Source organism: Cyprinus carpio, chromosome B3 (assembly GCF_018340385.1).
Source record: "Cyprinus carpio isolate SPL01 chromosome B3, ASM1834038v1, whole genome shotgun sequence".
NCBI classification, from domain to species: Eukaryota; Metazoa; Chordata; class Actinopteri; order Cypriniformes; family Cyprinidae; genus Cyprinus; species Cyprinus carpio.
In genome coordinates, this window is record NC_056599.1 from 10959680 (window position 1) to 10975513 (window position 15834).

A 15834-nucleotide genomic window follows, 5' to 3' on the forward strand; every position below is an offset into this window, starting at 1 on the left:
GAGGAGCGAGACCATGCAGACAACACACAGGCTGAACACCTCTAAACAGTATGATTCTCTGGAAAAATATCATCATTTACAGCATAGAACAGGAAAACATAAGGCATGTGATCTGCTAAAGACCAAAAAAAAAAAAAAAAAAGCAATACAAGTACAAATAATAATAATAATTATTTTTAATAATATTTGATTTATTAAAATTATATAGTTTTATCACTTAAATTAAACAAATCAAAAATATTAATATTGCAATACTGTAAAATGAAACAAACGGGTTTTTATTAATTATAATAATCCCAGTATAAATAAAATATTACATATTAATAGTCATTATAATATTATAATATTAGATATCCTCAATTAATTAAAAAAAAATCTAATAATTTCGAGCTCTGCATTGGAATCTACTTTCAAATTCACCAGCAGAGGGCGTCGTGACGTCAGCACCACGTGCAAAAAATTTTTGACGTAAGAGGTCAGTAGGTTGTCATCAGACATGGCGGCCTCCTGGCTAAGCAGGAGGACAGTCTTATCCTTTGGCGTTAATAAATTAAACTCCTTTCTACCGGCTGTAGTCCAGCAGATCGCGCACTATAACCCCAGACCCCTCTGTCTGAATATAAAGAGCCCTTACATACCGTGTAAAGAGAGCGAGAAGACCCCCGAGTGGCAGAAGACCGAGAAGTATGAGCGCAGGCTGTTCGGCCGCTATGGAGGCGCGTCTGGAGTGGACCCCGCCAGACTCTGGCCCTCTCACGCCCGGCTGGAGGAGCTGGCGGCCGAGGAGAGAGAGTGGCACCCTCCGATGGAGGTGATGCTGGAGAACATCGCGGCCAGAGAGAGAGAGAAGGAGCAGAGGCGGATGGAGAGGTGAACTCAGCCTGACTAGTGTCTGCTATCAACAGTGTTCAACGACTAACGTTAACTGTATATATTCCTTAATAATAACTGTTAACCCCAAAATGAAAACTGTCATCATTTACTTACCCTCACGTGGTTACAAACGTTGATTTGTTTGTCTTATAGTGTCCCAGCTTTAGTTTTCCATACAACGAAAATTGGTTTGGGACTTCTGATGTCAAACTACAAGACGCCTTTAAATAATCGTGTTTTAACGTTTTATGGTGGTTGACAAACCAGCTTTTACTGTTAGATTAATCCACTTGACTTGTCAGCTATATTGCAAGTTTTCTAAACCTATTTATGATCGATTTCGGCGATGTACAGAGCAAAACTGACGTCGTTATTCAGTGAACAAAAACAAATCCTTTAAACATTCAAATTTGGACCGTTAAGTCAAGTTCAAACTAAGCAGGACAACTATAAAGATAACGATAAAGATGTAGCTCTAAAAATCGTTCTCGGTATTAAAGAAGAGCAGAGTTCACACCACAGTTGTAACGATAAAGACACAGAGAAACGATATCGTTAGAATCACTTTCAGAACGATTTTTCTTTTCTTTTTTTTGAACGATAAAAACACTGACAGCCAATCAGAATCAATCCTGCTTTGAGGAGCTCGAGAGTTTAAAGCGGCAGACGCGCGTGCGCTTAGAATATAAACAGACGATATCATTGGCTGGTGTGGACCCTAATATGTTATCTTTATAGTTATCGTTCTTGGTGTGAACAGGCTTTAGGGTGTATCACGAAGTTGAAGTTTGAAGTCTAATTATTTAGGTAGGTGGATTTTGCATTTGTGTTTAGTTGTTTTATAAGGGAAGGTTCACCTAAAAATGTATTTTTATTTCAATTTGTTCCAAACCTGTATGAGTATCTTTATTTTGGTGAACTCAAAAGCAGATATTTTGAAAAAATGTTTGTAACCAAACAGTTCTTGATAGCCATTGACTTCCATAACAAGTAAATAATGACAATTTTATTTTTTGGTTGAACTATCACGTTAAAAGGACAGTTCACCCAAAAAATGTTAATTTCCTGTCATTTAAAACCGCAACAGTTGGTTCTGGAAGTAAAAATCCCATTTATTTTCTTAAAGGGGGAAATTATTCTCAAAGGTGCTGTAAGTTTTTGACTCTACTAAAGCATAAAAATACCATAATATGTTTGCAGATATTTAAGAAACATGCTAAGTTAAAGGTGCCATAGAATGGAAAACTGCATTAACCTTAGCATAGTTGAATAATAACAGTTCTGTACATCGAAATGACATACCGTGAGCCTCAAACACCATTGTTTCCTCCTTATTTAAATCTTGTGCATGCAAAAGACCCCTGAAAAATAGGCGAATCAGAACATAACACTGACTGTGACGTTACAGTCGGGATCACTAATAGTTACGCCCCAACATTTGCATATACCCGCCCATGTTCTGTGCCAGCCAACCTGCACAGCCGAATCATCAGAAGTTCTGCAGGTATTGTGAAGAAACAATCATGAAAATGGCAGATCATGGAAATAAATGTTATGTTCCAGGCTGTGCAGGGGATGTGATGTGCAGTGATGGGTCGGTGTCTGTATTCAGAAAGGCACGGAAAAGAAATAACGCGAGCCACTAAAGGGACATGGTTAGCTGCTTGCTAGTGGTAGCCTGTTACATTACAGTACATAAGATTCACTTAGCACATAAACGGAGTAAGGAGAGATGACTGAGGATGATGGGGATGTGATTATGGAGGATGGAGCAAAGAGCATCACTCCCATGAAGCACTGCAAATGTATTTGAATATGCATGTTTTGCAGTGAACTATGTAAAACAATGTTTGGGAGAAGTAGATGAACACAGAAATTTTTATTTTTCCTTATGATATAACATTATACTACATTACCTGATCACAGCCATTGGTTTTTACACAGCCTTAATGTACTTTTTGTTTTTTTCCCAAAACAGAGAGAAGATAATTGCTGCAAACATGGCCAAAATGCCCAAGATGATTGCCGACTGGAAAAAGCAGAAAAGGGAGGCAAAACAGAAGCAACGAGAGGAGAAAATCAAGCGGGACAAACTCCTGGCCGAGGCAAGAGAGCGATTCGGTTATGCACTGGACCCCCGCAGCGCCAAGTTCAAAGAGATGGTCGCCGAAATAGAGAAAGAGGAGAAGAAGAAGAGAAAACTTCTGAAACGCAGGAAGAGAGAGGAAGAGCAGGGAACAGCGGCAGCCGAATCCAGCCAGTAACCCTCAGAACAAAGACTTTTATACAGTGCTAGTGTAACATATTGTAAAATTGGTTTCTTTGTAAGTTTGTCATTGTGATTGTCTCTCAGTTCGTTTGATTTAAATAAAATCACTCACTGAAACAACATGCCTATATCTGATTATATTTCAGAATAAACTAAGTTTAGAAAGAGAAAAACTGATATTCAAATAGCTTAACTGGATAACGTATAATAATTCATCATTAAATTTCAGATGGTTTTAATTTGTCATGGAAAACTGATTTATTTATACAGTAACCCAGAGCATTTATTGCTAATAATTGCATTGAATGTATGACTGAATTTACCATAAAATTATACAGAAAGTATACATTTCAAAAATATTTTAACATCAATAATTGATCAAATATTAACTACTAATAAAATGTATTTCATAACAAAAAATAACCATAGGATTCGACAGCTGAATATTTATGATGCTATTTGAAGCATTTGATTATTACAAACGTTCTTGATTTATTCAAGAAAGGAGTATAATAATCAATGATAAAGTATTCAATCCCACACTCAGCCTTACAACAATCAACATATTTAATCATCATTACAACTAAGTGTAAAATGGCTTGTCTAAATTAATTTATTTAAACACTGTCAGTTTTCTAGTTATTTTCCCTTATTAAACCTGTACATGACTTGAGAAATAAAATACAGAAAAATCTTTATTTGATTTCTAACGCTCCCTAAAATGTACATTTTACACACAAAGGAGCTTCAAATATCCATTCATCTATTTATTATCCTGCTAAATAAAACATTGATTTGGCACCTGACCTCCTGGAGGAGAACGTACAGATGAAGTTTTTAGTGTTTCCCATAATACTGCCCGAAAGAAATGAGACGGGTTAACAGTGGGCAGTACCGCTGCATAAAAACCACACCATGTCTTTGGTCTTTCGTTCTCCCTGCAAAGTGACCATATAACTCAGACGCCATTGACTCAGGATCATCTTTCTCACAATGTTGTTATTTCATCTTGGTCATTGGTGTCAGCTTTAAGTTTGGTGAGGGCTGCATGGACCCTGAACTGCGTACGAGACTCCATTGAGTACTCCTTGTAGTTTTTCCTGACAGGAGAGATGAGGAGACATTTCATGACAAAATGCAGTTTGCAACTTCAACAAAGTGTCATATCAGACTGAAGCCATGACAACAGCAAACAAGTGTTTTGTCCTAGAATGAACTCACTTGGCTTTCTGCAGTAGATGGATAGCTTGCTCTTTCTTCCCCGTGTCGATGTACAGGAGACTCATCTCCAGCAGAGCGTTAGGAACCAGGTAATGATCAAACTTCACCTTCTTTTCACTGTTAACGACACAAAGCATCTCAAACACCATCCTGAGACAGCAAGCATTTGTCAAGGCAAATCTAGTAACGCAGAAGCACTGGCCTGCTGTAAACCTGTTTGAAACAGTCCTCTGCCGCCTGCGTCTGGCCTTGGTTCTTCAGACACAGGCCTTTCAGAAGCAGGATCACACACGTGTCATCCACAGAGTACTCATTCTCTACGCAAACAGAAAGAGTACATGTAAAACAACATATAGTTAATTATAGTATAGTTTTCTTTAAGGCCTGCTATTGTCAAAAACAATACTTGAAGGGAAAGATATTTCCACTGGTTCTATTGCTTGAATAAATTCAAGTGTAATTAATTCTGTGATTCCATAAGTTTAAAAGAATTTGTTCTTCAACAAAAACAGTTGTTGAGGGAAGAAGTGAAAATATCATGATTTCTAGCAGTCACTGTAATATATATATATATATATATATATATATATATATATATATGTACACACATACATGTGTGTGTGTGTGTGTGTGTGTGTATAGAGAATCTTTTTTTTTTTTTTCATTATTTTGTATATGTCTATATTAGAAAGTCAACTTTAAATAAAAATATGTCTCCTTGGTAAGTTTTTATATATTGTATTTCAGTTAATGATTATTTTATTTCAATTAATACATATTTTTTATGGTTTATGTTTTTACATAAAATGGCAACAATAAAAAATTAAACATGAAAAAAAAAAAAAAATTAAAAACAAGAGAAAAAATACAAAATGATTAAAAAAAACAAAATGACAAAAAAAAAAGGTCAACCATGCAATATTTTGTAATTAATAATACAGAAATTATGGTATATAATAAATTATTTAAAATTGAGCAATTGATGATTTAAAACTTTAACATAGCTTTTTCAATAATGTATTACTTCATTGTTCACTGATAACAATCAATTGGTGTTAAGACCTATATTAAAAGTCTTCTTTTATATCTAGACATATTCTCTGTATACAGCATAGAGTGATACTCCTTTGAATAACAGATTTCCCTAAAATGCAATTGATGTAGTTTCCTATTTATTTAATACAGAGTGGACACTGCGTGGCATTACCTGGAGCGGCCTGTAGCGTGCGCTCTGCTTCTAACAGCGTCTCCATCATGCCCTCCGTCAGCTCGGGCTGTTTGCTGATCATGGAGAAACCATTCCACATGTACATCATCTCCTGAGATAAGAAGCACAAAGGTTGCTGACTTTACAACAAAAGTAAAGAAAAAAAACATTTCGAATGAAATGTGTTGAATGTGTTATGTTATTCTTACAAGCACAGGCACAGGAAGTCTGACTGGATTGCTAGCTTTGTACCGTCTCGCTTTACGAATGGCAAACTTCTCTGTGGGTGGAGATTTACCCGCTATCTTCTGTTTGTATGTTGGTACCTGTCTGAGAGACCGAAAAAGAGAGAAAGGAAGTGAACGGGAATAAAAAACACTTTATTTCCATCTATCAATCAGCTGACGTCAGTTTTGATCACGCTCACATACATCCAGTAAACCCAAAGAAAGAGAGACATACAAAAGGAAGTTTATTATTTCTGCTCCTGTGTTGGCAGTGTTATTACATGCGAGTGTATTTACCTAAAGAGATCCACTTCATTATCCCCGAACGGCCGGCATTCTGTGTCTGGAAGCATGCTGAGATAAGCCGCCTTCATGTACACGTACATGGCCTGAGAGACAGAGAGAAAACCCTCATAATCCTTCTGCACACTGTACGTAATCACAAGCAGCAACAGAACCAACCAGTCCAAACAAAAACCTGGCAATGACTCACAAAGCCAATTTACACAGCGTACACAAGCCAGTCATTGTTTAAATCCCTGCGCTGTAGCGTAACTTCAATAAAAAGAAATACAGCTCAATCCCAGGCTTTACACCTGTACAATTTCACTTCATGTTTCTGAGGAGGAAGTCTGTCTGCAATTAGACCAGAAATATTGGCGAACCAACTGCTCAGAACATTTATAATAATAGAAATATGTAATTTTACCTTTAGTTTTAGAAGATTTCCTGCTTTTTAAGAATATTTTGAATCCCTAGTTTTCTGACCTCGGTGGGTAAATAGCATACAAGCACATGTAAAATAGCAGCTATGTAAACCTTCCTTAAATTTTTCAAAGCTTTTTTAAAAAACAAAGTAGAAAGAAAATGCTCCTCCATATAAAATATTAACTATTTTATCGCTGTTCTGAATAAAATCTTTGCTAAAGTCTTAAGTCCAGTCCATTTCAATGTATCTTGAGGTACAAATGTCCAAAATGTGTAACTTTTTAAATGAACAAATGAACTATAATTTTTATCTGACAATAATACGACAATTTTAAAGTGTTTTAACACCTTTAAAGTAGGCAAAACATGGAAAACAAACTGCATTGCTTCCTAGTTTGTATTAAACACAAAGCAGACTTTTTCCCAGCACCAATAAAATCCCACACTTGATTTACATTCTGGGTGGAGGCTGTTTCAAACATGCAATGCAGAAATGTCTTGGTATCTATACATATCACCATATGGGTGTTTCTCACAGACATATAGTAAACTAAATTGCCTTTAGGATTAAGGATGTTGTTCTTTTAATCATTTCACCAAATGAACTTCCAGATTTGTACTGAAACATTAGATTTCACATTGTCATTGGGCCTTAATCATAAAACACAACAAGAATAAATGTGTGTATGAACTTGTTTTCAAGCAGTTGGGTCACCTTAGACCAGCGGCTCTCCTGACTGAGCAGGTCTGCGTAGAAATATGCCATCTTCCAGTGCTTCTTAAAGGTGAAGCACCACATCAGCTCCCAGTAGCACATGTGATGAAACTGTTTCCAGGCCTGCTGGGCCTTACAGCCGTCCTCAAACAGCGCCACCGCCTGGACATGCAGGGTACAGTAATAACAAAACATTTATATTTAAATGACCATTTTCCACATAGTTGAACTGCCTTCTAACCAGTCTGAAGTCTTTAAAATCATTGGAATAGAAAGAAAAAAATGCCATGTGGGCAGATTCACCTCATCAATGTTGCCCTTTATCTCTTCAGCTCGACCTGCAAAGAAGAGGAAAATTGCTCCCTGTAGAGAGAATCAGAACATGAACTCTTTACTATTCAGGTTTCTAAACATCTGTATTCACCTGTATAAAAATATGTCCTAAAAATACAAAGACTGCAAATTTTCAAATATTTAAATCCGCCAAATGTAAATTTGTCAACAAGCATGCGAGTCAGCTCAGATTTTGACTGTATGGAGTCATAAAAGTACTAGAATTTAAAACAAAACATCTTTATAAATGTGAACATGGCCCTGAAATTTCATTTACAGATGAAGTAAAAAGACAGAAGCAAAAACATACACGTGGGTATCGCAGTCGAAATGGCTTCAATAGTCGCTCTGCCTCTTCCACCTCCCCCTCTCCAGTACCTATACAAAACAACATTTCATTAATAACATAAAAATATCTGAGAATTATCTCATTTCAATATATACACTACTGTTGAAAAGTTTGGGGTCAGTGAGATTTTTGAAATGCTTTTGTATTACATGCTAAAAAACATTAAAATGATGGCAGAATTTAAATTTTGGGGTAAACTATCCCTTAAGTTTACACAGTTAATTAAAGAAACATCTTGCAATTATGTGTGCAAGATGTCTGCTTTAATGTGGGTATCAAATACATAATGTATCACAAATACCTAAAATAAAGGAGAGGAAGGTGTAGAAACAGAGCAGGAGGAGGGCGCACAGCATGGAGCGCAGGGTATGAGAAGTGGCACCCGTGTACAGCTGAGAGATGCCAAATTCCTACACACACACACACACACACACATAGACACACACACACACACACCAAAAACTATTAACAAAAAAATCAACACACGAACAAGCACTTTCTTTCACTTTCCAAAAATGAGAACGTAAGAGTGTAATCTGAGGTAAAAACACCTTATCTCCAGAAAAGCCAGCAAATTCTAGCAACTTGAGTAACCGGGCAGGAAACAGTGAAAGAGTCTGTGTGACAGTGAAGAACAGCAACACATTGGACAATCTGGGGTTTAAATATGAAGGAATATAGATGCAATATTCCAGATGCACATACCAAATTGAAAGCCCCAATCCCAAAAGAGACGCCGCCCTCTAAGTGTTTGTGGTTTGGTCCTTTGAAAGCTGGGTCTGATTGGACGAAGGCATACAGCTCCCTGCATGAGAATCATGACATCATTCACTGAACAGGGCAGGATTTTGGCGCACAAATGGGAATCAAATATAGGTTATTTCTACTGGGTTAAATGGTGCAGGTGTCTTGATGACACCAATTATTCTCATTTACGGTCAGTAAAACCACAGATTTTCTTCACTTACTTGCTAAAGACTTACTTGTATATGAGGTAACTGTTCCGTACTTTGATTCCTCCTTTAATAAAACTAACCATATTCTCATCCTGTCAACAAACAGAGAATGAGAAATCAGGTGCAGATCTGATCTAGTTAAAAGTGACCTTAGGCCTCAGCAATAGTTTTAACCTGTTCCTGTGGCTCAGTGGTAGAGCATTGCACAAAGGTTGTGGGTTTGATTCGCAGAGGAACACGTTAGGTATAAAAAAAAAAAAAAAAAAATTGTTAGCCTGAATGCACTTTAAGTGACTTTGGATAAAAGCGTCTGCTAAATGCATAAATGTAAATGTAAGTGTAAATGTAAACCAAAATTAAAATTTGCTCCAATTTTACTCTCAGGCCATCAAAGATGCAGCAGTGAATGGGTGCCGTCAGAATGAGGGTCAAAACAGCTGATAAAAACATCACAATAAGCCACACCACTCCAGTCCATCAGTTAACATCAGTTAACAGTGAAAAGCTGTGTGTTTAGGATAAACTCATCATCAAGGCATTTTAAGTTTAAACTGTTGCTTTTGGCAAAAATATGACTCCATAATCCATACTAATGTGTCCTCCATTGAAAAAGTCAATCCCTGTTTTCCTCTCACATCAAAATTCACCAACATATTGGTTAAGATCCTGTTCTGGACTGTCTGATTGTAAACGGTGATGATCTGTGCATATTTCTCTCCTGATTTAGACCAGATGACTTTTTCACTGGAGAAAGCATATTATGGATAGATGACTTATATTTTAGCCGAAAGCAATTGTTTAAAGTTAAAAACACCTTAATGATGGATTTGTTTCTTACAAACACATACCTTTTCATTTCACAAACTATTAATTGATAGACTGGAGTGGTGTGGATTACTTGTGATGTTTTTATCAGCTGTTTGGACTCTAATTCTGACGGCACCCATTCACCGCAGAGGATCCATTGCTGAGCAAGTACATTTCTCCAAATCTGTTCTGATCAAGAAACAAACTCATCTATATTTTGAATCGCCTGAGCGTGAGTAAATATTCAGCAAATTTTCACTTTGGGGTGAACTATTCCTTTAATCTGAGGTTTAAAAAAATGTCAAGTTCTACACGTTAAGGTGAAGACCTCAAAGATACCAAAATGCACAAACAGTTTAAACAAAACATCTGAGATTGTCTGATTGTTAGTTAAATTTGTCTTGAAATGTGTCAAACCTGTAAGAATGTGAGAGCAGCTCTGTGAAGTAAACACTCGGCGTAACACACTTCAGCATGGAGCTGCTCTGTAAAACATCAAATACAATATAAACTTGTTTGTAAAACATTTCATCATAAAACAGCCGTTAAATAAAACATCTTATACAAATTGTTAACTGATTTTGGCACGCTTTAGCCTTGAATTTACCAAATTCATCATTCTTCAAAATGAATGCATTGTTTGAGTTTTATTCCTCCTATAATAGCAGTGTGAGATGGACATTTCTAGAAAAACCGCACCTTCTGAAAGATCATAATTTGCTCCTCGGCTACCAAGACCACCAGACTTCCTACGGAACCTAAGAGAGAACAGCCAGAACTCAAGAGATGAGTGAACAAACACACCAACACAACTTCACAAAACTAAAACCACACACAACAACACTAATATCAAACACAAAAACTTAAAAAAAAAAAATAAATCAAAAATAAAAATGTAAAAACAAAAACATGTAGATACATAGACTAGAAATGTTAAAAAAAAGAATACTTTTATTCAGCAAGAGTGCATTAAATTGATCAAAAGTGACAGTAAATACATTTATAATGTTATAAAATATTTCTATTCTATAAGACTACTATTCATCAAGACAAAATGTATCACCGTTTCCACAAAATTATTATGTAGCACAATAGTTTTCAATGAGAAGTAAAATTGTCTTGAGCAACAAATCAGCATATTAGAATGATTTCTGAAGGATCATGTGACACAGAAGAATAAATTACATTTTACAATATTTTAAAATAGAAAAAGGTTATTTTAAATTGTAACAATATTTCACAATACTACTGTTTAAAAAAAATCTTACTGCCCCCAAACTTGTGAAAAGTAGTGTACATACACAAATAAAAATAAATTTTAAAATTCAGTTAAATTTTACAAAAATAAATTAATAAATCATAAGTCATTTCTAATGCTTTACTCAATTACGTTTAAAAAATGCCACTCAACATGCTAAACTGCTTACTGCATTATTATTAAAAAATCATCTGCTCAACTTCCAATTCTTTAAACTGCATTAGGTTAAAATATCAGTTCAAACATTCATACAACTGTTTTTTTTTAAATGCATTCCAATATGCAAACCAATTCAGTAATAATATACACTTCAAAACAAAAGATTGGGATCAGTAAGATTTTTAATGTTTTTTTTTTAATGGAGTCTCTTATGCTCATCAAGGCTGTATTTATTTGATCAAAATACAGTAAAAAAAAACAGTAACATTGTGAAATAATATTGGATTCCTATTTTAATACTTTAAAATATAATTTATTTCTGTGAAGCAGGGCTGAATTTTCAGCATCCTTTCTCTAGTCTTCAGTGTAACATGATCCTTCAGAAATCATTCTAATATACTGATTTATTATCAGTGTTTGTTTCTTTGATGAATAAAAAGTTAGATTAGACATCTTTTCTAACAATACAAGTCTTTACTATCACTTTTTCTCCATTTAACACCTCCTTGCTGAATAAAAGTATACATTTCTTACAAACTAACTATACACACACTCTCCCAAGAGGATGTTTGAAGGGGTTTAGGAGGAGATCACACAGAAGGATCTCCCTCGTGATTCACTGTTCCTTAAGCAAACTGAAAATGAGCCGATGTGTGACCATTGCTATGGTGAATCCACCCACATAAAGTCATCTGGATTAGTGCTGCATTAAGGGAAGCACATGCTAGATGTAGGACATATATGCCTCTCTTCCACTCCATTTCATCTACGTTATGTAAGGCCGGTAAAAGACGTGACCAGCTATCTGTTATTTAAAGCCACACAGTTCCATCTCCATGCAAATGCAAGCAAATTCCAAAGTGACTGGATCGGGTCAGCTGACATGGAAATGACCCCATTTGCCTAAAAATGAAAGGTCACAGGAGAAGGCCTCTCCAGGACTGAAACGTATGCAGTGTTTTGGCTGTCTTTCTACCTCTGGCACACCTCCTGAGCGCTCTTCATCGTGTTCCCAGCATGCACTATGTCGTCGTGTTGGAAGGTCATCATGGCCTGCATCTCTAATACTGTGGCATAGATCAGAGCGTGATACATGCTCTCCTTAGACCTGGAATACAACACAACACATGCATTTACACACACACCGCGAGATCACACCCCGACACAGCAGGCTGCTAGTTAAATATAGCGAAGGTTAATGCCTTAAACTTTCTCTATGAAAAAATGTGAATGCAATTATTAACTCTATCAGTATTGAATGCTTATGTTCCTGTCACAATAATGCAAGAACACACGGCTAATCAGAATTCACGCGAAAAACCGCTCTATTGAAATTATCATTTAATTAACTTTAATAACTTTTTAATAAAAATCACTTGGGGAGAAAAACCGCTCTGAAAGTGAATCCAGTGATATCAAGTTTTCCTAGTTTTTACAAAACATTTTAATTAAAAAATTTAAATTATTAATATTGATGCACAGAAAAACATTTTAAAAAGTTAAAAAAAAAAAATTCAACATTGTTAAAAAGTAGCAAAATGCTGTTTTCATAAGCCACTTATATCAAATTTAAATAGATAGATTATAAATTATCAATAGATAAAACAGTTCCCTCTCCTCCCCAGTCTGTCATTGGTCAAACATGCATACATTCCCGCCCCCAGTGCACGCCATTGGCTGAGTCGTCGCCATGGCAGGATTTTCAAACAAATCAAAGTTTTGATAGTTCTTCAGGGAAATTAACCTACAAGTGGCCTACTTATATTTGTCTCTGTACATTAAAATGAAATTGGAGAAAACGTAAAGAAAAAAAAGAAAAAGAAAAATCCTGCATCTTTAAAACACAGACTAGCCCAAAAATGTCCTAGAATACTTATAAAATAAAGATTTATTGCCTCAAACCAAGAATTATGTACTTCCAGGTGGGCCTGCATATAAAGATAAGTGCTGGAGTCACTTAAGCATGTGGTTTCCTTCTCAGAGTAAAGTTCCTTGCTCTCCGAGCTATATATTAATGAAGTGGCTCTGTGTGAAGCACTATTGTCAGACATGAGGGTGTGATCTTTAGGTAAACACCTCACATCCTGGAGAAGAGAGCGCACCTGATGCAATTCTCTATCGCAGCGGAAATAAAGCATGCTATCACGGGATGACATCTACAGTTTCTACAAGTGCTTCAGAGGCCAGCACCTTTACAGTAGCAAAAAGACTCAATTTTGGTGGTGTACGGTATCTGGCTGAAAAACAGAGCATTATGGGCTTGGTACAGTAGGTACCACACCTTTACTAAACAGCTCGCCTGCTCTTAAGATCACTCGCACAGATACTGGAGGGGAGGAGAAACTCGTGAAGACAGTAAGACTTCTCTCACCGTGGCCGTAGTTTGTCCAAACTCTCATTGAAGTGGTTGTTGAGAAACAGATCCAAGGCCTCCATGCATTCATCAAGACAGGCCTGTAGGGACATCTGTCTGCAGCTGATCACACACACACACACACACACACACACACACACACACACACACAAACAATGAGCAGAAGTCATACACTTCATTTTCTTTATATAAAGCTAATTCTAGTGACCAAATAGACTATTATTAGTGGTCATTATGGATTTTTTTCCAGTATCTAGAGAGTTTTCCAATGACAAATATAATGCAGATAAATATATTAATTAATGATGTAATACAGTCGAGTGACAGCAAAGAGATATACAAAAAAACCCAAAAAAAAAAAAAAAAAATCAAAAATCAAAAAAAGAAAAAAAAAAAAACTGAGAAAAGTAACAACTGACTTTAAAATAAATACAGCTTTAAAATAAATATACTATATATAACTAATATATACACTTACATACATACATATAGCCCCCCCACACATATATATATAGACAGTATATAAGTAATATAATATAACCAAAATATATATAAGTAAATTAAAAACAAACCAAAATAATAAGTAAATTAATAACAAAAAAAATTTTTTATATATTATTCAGATAAAATTATTTTATTTTATATATAATATAAAATTATATAATTTTATAACTAGTTTTAGAATTGTGCATTCTAAAAGATCATTTTATTATTTAAAATAAACTGTTTGAGAAATCTGTCAATTATTAAAACTTTAAAATAAAAATATGATAAAATGACTTTTAAAATGAAAAATAAATTAGTCATCTAAAATGTTTCTGTTATACATTTTAAACAAACACACACATTTATATATGTGTGTGTGTGTTTAAAATGTTTTCATCAATTAAAAGTAACAAAATAAATAAAAGTAAACAATTTACACAAAACTAAGCAATTATATATAATTATATTTTATTTTATTAATGCTGGGTTTATCATATTTATCTGTCTTTTGTGGACAACTTTGCTCCAAAACTCCCCAAGTGAAGTAAACCCACACAAACACAAGCAAAGCCACTTGGTGAAATGAATGACGTTTACTACTAAATACCAAGACTCCATTCAGACCTGTCAGCAGCGCCCTTTATAAATTATGAACACTACCTGATGCAGAGTTTTTCAGCACTGAAGATATATTTAGCAGGACTAATTAATGTCAACTGGTTGATCCTGCTTTTAAATTAAAGAGCAGATATACATTCATGGGCTCTCAAAGTGAGACATACTGCACCTGTTGCTTATGAAATTTACAAACTAACTAACATGCATTTGCCTAAATACATATGCATCCTGTTAGAGATGCAAAACAACTGGTTTAAAGCAATTGCATGAGTTTACAAGTCATTTAAAGGTATATCTAACCTTTAACTCTCTCAGGCTGCAATGTCATGTACAAACACAAATGCAATGCAGAATATGGCTCACACACTGTGTCACTAGTCAAGGTGTTTGATGTTTGCTCAAAGTACACAGACTGGGCACGGACAGCCAGCGCCTTTGGATAAGAATATGAATATGTCACAATGCACTGCGAATGATTTCACTTTAACAACATTAAGAGTAAATTTGCCAACAGTGAAGCTTTCTAAAGCCTTATATTCAGGGACAGTATTTAATTCTCTCACTGAGAACACAAGCTGAGCTCAAACTAGACTCTATTGTGAAACAAGGAAGGAAGAGATGTGAAAATTTGACATGAGGAGGAAAAAAAACTGCCAAAACTAAACACAGACTCAGTGAATCAGCCATTTAAAAACCTACAGAACCACAAAGCATGAAAGTTTTCAGTTATGCTGAGTAGCAGAAACCTGAAAAGGCACAGCATTGATGCAACACTTTTAAAATAACCATTAAACAAGTCGTCAACGACTCACTTTTCTGTAGCAGGTGCAATTTTCCCAGTGGACATGGTGTATTTTGTTGTTTGTTGTCCTCTTCTGGGCCTTGTGGCCACACACACACAAACACACACACCTGCTCTCACTGTAAAGAGCTTTCTCTCTCTCAGCGCTCCTGTGGAAAGTCTCTCACTGCGCGTGAAGATGATGCTGCATGGATGAGGACTGCTGGAGAGCTCGAGCTGGCAGGGAATGTGGATCAGTGTTCGGCTCAATCACGAGTGGGTGTGTGTGATGTGAAAACACGGACTTCTTGACTCACAGCAGGTTTGATGGCAGGAGTCCAGAGAGAAGGGACAGGAGTTAGTAGCGCCATCTAGTGCTGAGGTGAAGACGGGTTTAATATGCAGCATAGTATGCAGGATAAATAATTGACTTCCTTTTATTGTCATTTGATTATTTTAAATCTTTGTTTAATTGGTGATTTTTCCCCCCAGA

General features: G+C 35.7%; 2 protein-coding genes across 3 annotated transcripts; one reads left to right on the forward strand and one right to left on the reverse strand.

The window, feature by feature from the left end:
- Positions 1–457: 457 nt before the first annotated feature.
- Positions 458–3262, forward strand: LOC109065046 (growth arrest and DNA damage-inducible proteins-interacting protein 1-like). The gene is made up of 2 exons (XM_019082057.2): positions 458–870; positions 2852–3262. Exons 1-2 carry the CDS (start codon positions 497–499, stop codon positions 3135–3137), a joined length of 660 nt encoding a protein of 219 aa, XP_018937602.1. The 5' UTR covers positions 458–496; the 3' UTR covers positions 3138–3262.
- A 153-nt stretch (positions 3263–3415) lies between these two features.
- zgc:158403 (tetratricopeptide repeat protein 39A) lies at positions 3416–15701 on the reverse strand. Of its 2 annotated transcripts, XM_042719633.1 has the most exons (19): positions 15373–15701; positions 13454–13558; positions 12059–12190; positions 10365–10423; positions 10083–10150; positions 9033–9038; positions 8886–8950; positions 8608–8707; positions 8454–8519; positions 8204–8312; positions 7864–7931; positions 7524–7583; positions 7221–7382; positions 6095–6186; positions 5780–5900; positions 5571–5682; positions 4566–4680; positions 4364–4480; positions 3416–4242 (listed from the first exon to the last, which is right to left on the reverse strand). In XM_042719633.1, exons 1-19 carry the CDS (start codon positions 15405–15407, stop codon positions 4131–4133), a joined length of 1704 nt encoding a protein of 567 aa, XP_042575567.1. In that variant the 5' UTR covers positions 15408–15701; the 3' UTR covers positions 3416–4130. The 2 variants fall into 2 exon arrangements, with proteins under 2 accessions (XP_042575567.1, XP_042575569.1); XM_042719635.1 differs by lacking the exon at positions 9033–9038 and having other exon boundaries at positions 15373–15700.
- Between the last annotated feature and the right edge of the window lie 133 nt (positions 15702–15834).